The sequence below is a fragment of the Fukomys damarensis genome, unplaced genomic scaffold (genome assembly GCF_012274545.1).
Source record: "Fukomys damarensis isolate Sample0158 unplaced genomic scaffold, DMR_v1.0_HiC HiC_scaffold_15, whole genome shotgun sequence".
NCBI classification, from domain to species: domain Eukaryota; kingdom Metazoa; phylum Chordata; class Mammalia; order Rodentia; family Bathyergidae; genus Fukomys; species Fukomys damarensis.
The window spans coordinates 19,611,063-19,619,939 of record NW_022900927.1 but is presented as its reverse complement, the minus strand read 5'-3'; the positions used below and the strand labels follow the sequence as shown (position 1 = coordinate 19,619,939).

Here is an 8,877-nt window from a genome sequence, read left to right as displayed (position 1 = left end):
TTTTTTTTTTTTTTTTTTTTTTGAGACAGGATCTCACTATGTAGTTGAGACTGACCTGGAACTCACTATGTAGCCCAGGCTGGTCTCAAACTCACAGTGATCCTCCTGCCTCAGCCTCCGAAGTGCTGGGATTACAGGCCTGCGCCACCACACTCGGCACATACACATTTTCAAGTAATTCTTCAATGTATCACACCCGGCTGCATATTACTCAATGTAAATTTATTTTTCAATTAAATATCAAAATGAGAAATTCAACTATTATCTATCAATGTTGACAGATACACAATACATAATAAATAACTTATAAAGCATTATGTGATAAAAGCTTTTCTACAGCTACTCTATTTACACTTCAAAAATCTTTCAAAGAGGAAAACAGAATCATTAGAAGAAACTAAGCCTGGAGTGGTGGCCCACATCTGTAATCCCAGCATTCTAGGGGCTGAAGCAGGAGGATCTCTGCCAGTGTGAGGCCAGCCTAGACCACATAATGAGTTAAAGGCCAGTCTGAAGGAAAGAGAGAGGGGAAGAGATGGGGGAAGAGAGGGAAAGAGAGGGAGAGGGGAGAGGTAGAGAGAAAGAAGAAAGGAATGAGAAGGACTGAATCATTAGTGGCACATTTACAAACTACTTTACCAAACAGAACAATTTAATGGAAAGGTAAACTGGGAAGTGGTACTGAAAGCTGAGACAAGACAATCAAATGAACCCAGAATAAACCTTGGTAGGTCCAGGGATTTAGCTCAGTAGTGCCAGTGCCACCACCTGCCTCGCCTCACAAGTGCAAGGCCCTGAGTTTGATCTCTAGTACCAAAAACAAAACAAAACAAAACAAAAAAACTACTAATTAAAAACTAATAGCCGGGCGTGGTAGTGCACACCTGTAATCCCAGCACTTGGGAGGCTGAGGCAGGAGGATCGCTGTGAGTTCGAGCCCAGCCTGGGCTACACAGTGAGTTCTAGGTCAGTCTCAACTACCTAGTGAGATCCTGTCTCAAAAAAACCAAAAAACAAAACAAAACAAAAAAAAAATTGTTTAGGGCCAGTGATTTAGTTCAGTGATTCCCATGCCTGCCTTGCAAGCGGAAAACCAGAGTTCAATCCCCAGTACCAACAAAAAATAAAAAATAAAAATAAATAAATAAATAGATAAATAAATAAATAAAATTGTTTAGAGGAAACTACTGGAATGGAGCAAAAAATAAATAAATAAATGGAGCAATTAAAAATGTCTAAAGTCTGCCTTCTTATATCCCACAGACTTTAAAATCAACCCAAGCACCAAGTTTTATTGGGTTTTCTTTGTTTTGTTTTGAGACAAGGTCTCAGTATGTAATTCAGGCCGGCCCTGAACTCCTATGTAGCCCAGGCTGGCTGGAACTCACAGAAATTATTTGACCTCAGCCTCCTGACTGCTAGGATTACAGGTGTTCACCACCAGGCCTAGCCAGGCACACACCAAGATTTTCAAGGAGACTTTTTTCTATTAAAATTTAAAAAATACTATGATCACCCTAAGAAACAAGTAAATTAGAGGGGAAAAGATGCAGAAATATGTTATATTTGATAAAATATATTACTCTAAAATAGAAAAATGTCTCTTACACTAAAATAATAATTTTAAAGATATTTTAATCCTCTAATCCTACCTACTACTAATAATGTTCATGTGACCTAAAACACAACTTTTTAACAATTTAGGTCTCAGCAATCCGACCCCAAGTTTAGCAACACTACTGGAAAAGCAATCCTAGTATCACATTCAACTTAACTTCTAAGAGAAGACATTTTATTGACCCCAATAAAACCTAGCAGATGTGATTTTTTTATTTTTAGTGCCTGAAATTTGTTTCTTCAGTGAATTATAGCCATGAAGGAAGAATGTTTTATTCTCCTGCCAAAGCCCAGCCCTGCATTCTTTATTAGACATAACTCCCAAGAAGTCATTCAAATCTAGCCTTTCAAAGCACCCCCACCTCCACCTGGGGCAAGAGTTTTCAATTCTAAACATCAACAACAAAAAAAAAGTTTTCAATCCTAGCCAGGCGTGGTGGCCCATGCCTGTAATCCCAGCACTTGGGAGGCTGAGGCAGGAGGATCACTGTGAGTCTGAGACCAGCCTGGGCTACATAGTGAGTTCCAGGTCAATCTCAACTACAAAGTGAGACCCTGTCTCAAAAAACAAAACAAAACAAAAAAAAAAGTGTCCTTTAATTTGGAATTGGGTATATGCATGGATCTATGAGAGACTACAAAATGAAAGAGTACTGATAAAAAGAAAAAGTGTTGATACAAAAAAGAAAAAATGAGTTTGAGGCCAGTCTGGACCACACAGAAAGTTCGGAGTCAGGTTGAGGCACATATCAAGTCAAAAAAATAAAACAAAACTAAACAACTTGAGAAAAAAAATTACTGATAACTTAAATTTTTTTTATATAAAACGAAGAATACACACTGATCAGGGGCCAGGGGACATAGCTCATGGCACCGTACCTGCCTGGCAAGCCCAAGGTCCTGAATTTGATCCACGATACAAAAAACGAAACAAAACAAAACAAAAAAACACAGATCATTTCAGTCTTGAAACTAAGCTCAGTTAACCAGGTGGTCTGTCTTTCTCTTATTACCATCCACCAGGGAGGGCACAGCCATTAAAAACACAAAAACACAAAGAGCTGGTCTCTTTTGGTTCTAAACCTATGCCTTTGCTTATATATTTAGCAAGCAAAAATAAACAGTAAAAGTGAACAGGGGAACTTCAGGATTTTTAAAGAAGATGATTTAAAGCTGTCCCAAAACTATGTAATAGTTCATTTTGTAGAGTAAAACAGTGAGGGTAACACACACACACACACACAAACACACACACACACGTATACATGCAGCTTACAACATGATTTCACATTCAGTATATTTCTACATTATACTGCCAAGAGGTTGAACATATTTCCAAGAAGTTTAATTTTTCCAGTAAAATAATGTCAGAGAAGGAGGTAAAATGAGATCCTCTGAAGCAGCCAGGCAACAGCTGCAAAGTCTAAGCTTACAGGAAATGATTTTATTACCTTATTATGGATAAAGTATTATTAATTCACAGGGAAAAAAAGATTAACAATTATAACTAAACAGAAAAAAAAGCACTGAAGGGGCCAAGATAGGAGGATTGCAGTGAGTTCAAAGCCAGCCTGAACCCCAAAGGCAGTCCCTCCCTAAAAACAAACAAACAAAAAAACAAATTAAAAAAAAAAATAAATAAATAAAAAAGCCGGGGGTGGTGGCACATGCCTGTAATCCCAGCAACTCAGGAGGCTGAGGCAGGAGGATTGCTGTGAGTTCGAGACCAGCCTGGGCTACACAGTGAATTCCAGGTCAGTCTCAACTACATAGTGAGACCCTGTCTCAAAAAACCAAAAATAAATAAATAAACAAACAAATAAATAAAAAGGGAAACTTGTATCTTCAACAGAGACTGTTAAAAAAGTAAATATTCTTAGCTCTTACAAAATGGCCTTTCAGTGTCTCATTCTGGATCCTTTGCCAGTGTGGAACTGCTGATACCCTACAGAAATGTGTGCATTTTCTTTTTTCTATTTTTGATACCAGGGATCCAACTGAGGACCTTGTGTTTGTGGGGTAGGCGCATTGCCACTGAGCTAAATCCCCAGCCCATAAATGCATTTTCTTAGTGCAAAAAGAACATTGTCAATACAAGGTAGCACTAGCATATGACATTTTAAATGGCAGACTTCCCTTAAAGCATAATTTAGCAATGACAATGCCTCCTGTTAGGTGTTCTCTAGCACCTAAGTTATAAACCTTTTAGAAATTGCAAGAATCCAAATTGTTAGCATAAACAGTTCCTCAGTCTCCCTTTCCTATGAAGAGCCAAACTGCTAAATAAAACAACTTAGAGCAATAAGAAAACAGACATCATTACACAGCCCAGAAAGTGTCTTAATTTTCCAGGTTGTTAAATTCAGGTTTTTTTTTTTTTTTTGAGACAAGGTCTCACTATGTAGTTCAGACTGCCCTGGAACTCACTATGTAGCCCAGACTGGTTTTGAACTCACAGGGATCCTCTTGCCTCAGCCTCCCTAGTGCTGGGATTACAGGTGTGTGCCACCACACCAGGCTAAATGCAGTTTTTATAATATTTTCTCATTTCTATTTCCATAAATTTGTAGCCTATAAAGCACTAGAGCATTAAATCCTAATTTTCCAAAACATTTTAAATAATTCTAGTTATGTGTACTAGTGCACGTGTAACAATTCCAGCACTCAGGAAGCTAAAGGCAGGAAGATCACAATGAGTTTGAGGACCATGTGGGCTATATGGTATAATAGTTCACAGCCAGTCTGAACTACACAGTGAGACTCTATATCAAAAAACAAAACAAAAAAACTAAAGAATTTCTCAAGTCTGGAATTAAAACTAACAGGAATGTCCTAGAGAAGAAGAACTAACCACAAAGTCCTATCTCTGGATGTTGTCTCATCACTAAAGTATCTATCTGTACCTCAATTTCCTCATACAAAAAATAAGGCAGTTGTACCAAACGACTAGTCAGGTTCCTTTTAGTTCTAACTTTCTACTCCAAGGCCTCCAATACACCATAAAAATTACTGGTTTAAACAAGATGGAGTGGTGCACAGCTACAGTCCCAACTATTCCAGGAGGCTGAGTAAGGAGGATCCCAAATGTGATCACTCTGGACAACCTAGGAAAACTTTGTCTTAAAATTTTAAAATAAATATACAGGGCCAGGGATTTAGCTCAGTGGTGCCATGCCTGCCTCACAAGTATAAGGTCCTGAGTTTGAACCCTGGTCCAAAAAAAAAAAAAAAAAAAAAATTTTTTTTTTTAAAGGGCTGAGAATGCAGCTCAGTGGTAAAGTACTTGCCTAGCATGCATGAGGACCTGGGTCTTACTGAAGCCAGGATATAAGGAAATTAGGCAGACAGAGCACGGGTCCTGAATAGTTAACTTTTTTTTTTTTTAATTATTAATTTTTTTGGTGGGGTACAGGGGAGTGAATTCTGGTTTTTGCGCTTGCAAGGCAGCGGGTGGCACCACTGAGCTAAATCCCCAGTCCATTAATTAAATTTTCTTTTTTTTTTTTTGGTGCTGGGGATTGAACTCAGGACCTTGCTCTTGTGAGGCAGGTGCTGGAACCACTGAGCCAAATCCCCAGCACCCCATGCATAACTTAAACTAAACTAAAAATCAGTGTAAGTGAATTAAAATACCAAAACAGACTACTAGGATCTAATAAAATGCAACAGACAAAGAATTGGTCTTTATTAACCAAATGGAGACAGAGCTCGAGGAAATTAAATATAAATAAAGCAGCTTGCTTTCCAGACATCAAAGGCCTACGGTGCAACCAGGAACATAAAAATTGTATAAAAAGCCAAGAAGACCTAAATATCTGTAGTGTCTGCCTTCCAGATCACCCCTCTTTGACTAGTAGAGAGGTTCCCTTTTATTCTTTCTAATAAACACAGGTTTGGCCATTCCCCACCACTTGCTGTTTGCTGTTTTGTACACTTCAATCTTTGTTTCCCCAAAATAAGGATCCAAGATCTGGTTACAGTACCACAAAAAAACAAACAAACAAAAATTGTCTTGTCAAAGCTTAAAATGCAACCATTTAAAATACATAAGACGGCCGGGGATTTAGCTCAGCGGTTCAGTGGCCTGCCTTGCAAGTGCAAGGACCCGAGTTCAATCCCCCGGTACCAAAAATAAATAAATAAATACATAAAATACATAAGAATCATCATACATAGTGGCATATGCCTTTAATCCCATACTAAGGAGGCTGAGGCAGGAGGATCGCTGTGAGTTCAAGACCAGCCTGGACTACGTAGTGAGACCATCTCAAAATAAAAAAGGGTTGAGGATGCAGCTCAGTGTTACAGCACTTGCCTAGCATGCACACAAGCTCCTTCTTCCCCCAAAAAAGATCACCCAGGGAATGTGTTGAAAAAATTTTCTGGAATCCATTAGATTGCTTATTCCTCAATTATTAAGTTACACCTCATAGGATATAGCTGATGATTTAGTAACTACTCACAGATAGATCAAATTCATAATAAACTTTTTTTCAATACTGACGGTTGAACCCAGGGCCTTCCACTGAGCTACATCTCCATCTCCAGCCCAATGTGGTTTTTTTCCTTTTTTTTTGGTACTGGGAATTGAGCTCAGGACCTTGTGCTTATACAAGGTAGGCGCTCGGACAGCCCATTGTTTTTTTTTTTAATTCTGAGACAGAGTCTCGTTAATTTGCCCAAATTAGGTTGAACATTTGATCCTCCTGCCTCAGTCTCTTATAAAGCTGGGATTACAGGTGTGCACCACTGCACCGTACTCATAATTTTTATTCTATTCAGTTGACCTTAAGAAAGACCTAAACCTAAGAAAGTCTTTAAAATATTTATTTATTTATGTATTTTTGTGGTTATGGGGATCCAATCTAGGGCTTCACAAACACTAGACAAGTGCTGTATCACCAAACTACAACTGCAGGCCTAATTTGATATTTTTAAAGGGGTGTTTAAAAAAAAAAGAAGAGGCTGGGCACAGAGGCACAAGTACTCTGGGAGGCTGAGGCAGGAGGATCACAAGTTTCAGCCCAGCAAGGGCAAGTCAGTGAATTTTCAAGCCCATCTTACTAATTAAAGTTTTAAAAAGACTAGTAATGCAGCTCATTGTCAAGTTCCTGAGTTCAATCCCCAGAACAACAAAAAAGAAAAACCCACACATACAAAAAAATCAGAATGTGGCTAGGACCATACATGACCCACAAGGCCTGAATATACTACCTAATTCTTTATAGAAAAAGTCTGACAGTTTTGCTCTGGAGCACCAGAGAAACTGGGAAGCACAGAGATTCCAAGACACTGACCACAAATGTACATTTCGTATCAGATGAACTGAAAAGTTTCCATGCATTCAGTTCCAAATTATTTAAATAAAAAATTATATATTTTCTGCTCGCCTAAATGATTAGGCCTTGATAAGTGTCACCCTTAATATGTACTTATATTCCCCTCCTTAGACTTAAAAGTTTCAGCTAAGTGCTGAAGTTAGTTAACAATAAAAGCAAAAGATTAGAAGTCTTGCCTCAACGTGGTGACCCCAGCACTAGGCAGGCTGAGATCAGAGGATTGCCATGGGCTATGTAGAGAGGCTAGTGTGAATTAGATTGAGGCTCTCTCAAAAAAGAAAAGAAGCCTTACCTGGCGTATTTGCAATAGCCGCCAATGGCAGGCCTGGAAGCTGGTGCACCTGGATTCCTGGAGTGCCCAATGCACTGAGGTTAATGGTCTGGAGGCCTGGCATGGAGGAGAGTTGAGCAGCATTCACAGTGACTGTGCCGGCAGGGATGGAGGCAGCTGAGGCAATAGGTGTAAGGGTGGTGTTGCTGCTGCTGGTCTGACCCAAGGAAACACCCTGCATTGGGGCCAAGGTGATTGTCTGGGCTTGAGGGTTCTGCACTTGGAGGTTTTGCAGCTGTAGAGTCTGCCAACTGACTTGTCCATTAGGCCCTACTGTTGGTGTTCGGATGATGATGGGGCCAGAGTTTGGAACAGCCTGAAGCTGGAGGTTCTGGAGGGTTTCCTGGGAGATAGCTTGAGTTGTAAAGCTCTGCCCTGGCAATGGCGCTGTTTGCAGGGCCTGAAGTGCCTGTCCCCCTTGAACTAGCTGAGGCTGAATAAGAATCTGTTGTTGTGTCTGCTGGTTTTGCTCTCCCTCTTTTTGCTGACTTGCTTGCAGTGAGCCTCCAGATGTCTGGTTCTGCTGGATATTGAGAGCATCAGACCCCTGCAGCCCACTGACTCTCTGGGGCGTCTGGCCTTGAGAGTTGGTCCCTGATGATCCGCTGGTGGTAAAGTTCATAATTCCCATGTTGCTGGTAGTAGTAGTTGTTGAGTAGCTATTGGCATTGGTGAAAAAGGAGCTGGAACTGGCTTGTGATGATACCAAGCTGGCAGAACTGGCAGTTCCTGAAGTGACAGGCTGTGAGCCACTCTCCTGGGACCCGGAGCTGCTAATTGTGACTGCCTGAGAGCTGGGAGTCAAGGTAGCTGCAGAAACGCTGTTGACAGGTAGCAAAGTGATGTTCCCATTCAGCGCCACTGGTACATTGGTCACGTACTGAGTCTGTCCTGAGAGCACATTATTAGCCAGGCCTTGGAGGGGGACAGCCTGCTGAAGTAGGTTTGGCATAGCAGCAATGATGTTGCCGCCACTTCCTCGATTTGTAATGATCTGTTGGTTTGCACCTGGTATGATCTGTATTTGACCAGAACTATCCTGCTGCACTTGAGCCCCAGTGGCGGCAAATTGCAGCTGTTGCCCATCAACGGTCTGGAACTGTGGGATTACTTGATACTGAATGTTAGGCATCACTCCAGATAGTCCTGTCAGAACCTGCTGATTCTGTAAGTTGGGGGTGGCAGCCACAACATACTGCCCACCAGAGACTGTGCGATTCTTGGAAGACTCACTGCCATTACTGCCATTGGTACTGTTGCCACTCTGTTCCTTTGAGGTAGGGGTAGCCCCAGAGGAGGAAGAGATGATTTGCCAGCCATTGGCACCCTGTGAAAGTTGTGTAGCTGTGAGGTCAAGCTCACCTGTGCCCCCTGACTGGCTTGGGCCCTGGGAGTTGTTGCTGTTCTCATTGGGTGACTCAATTCTGCTGCAGGTTGCTGCCAGCAGAGCCAAAGGGGATGGCTGGGATTCCTGCCCAGGAAATAGAGGAGAGGAAAGGAGTTAGTGACACCCATCTGCCAGCCTAGGGGGCAGTGTACAACAAATAAACAGCAACACAGTGGAAAAAAAAAAAAAAAAAAAAAAAAAAA

At 41.0% G+C, this 8,877-nt stretch overlaps 1 protein-coding gene and 1 pseudogene across 3 annotated transcripts in view; both read right to left on the bottom strand.

The window, feature by feature from the left end:
* The window catches only part of LOC104851962, a 24,797-nt pseudogene extending 17,870 nt beyond the window's left edge, over nucleotides 1–6,927 (bottom strand).
* Nucleotides 1–8,877, bottom strand: part of Sp1 (Sp1 transcription factor) — a 39,731-nt gene that overhangs the window by 27,670 nt on the left and 3,184 nt on the right. For all 3 annotated transcript variants that reach the window (XM_033763657.1, XM_033763656.1, XM_010609311.3), the window contains one exon: nucleotides 7,249–8,758. In XM_033763657.1, the coding sequence (XP_033619548.1) occupies nucleotides 7,249–8,758 (1,510 nt within the window). The remainder of the gene's footprint in view (nucleotides 1–7,248; nucleotides 8,759–8,877) is intronic.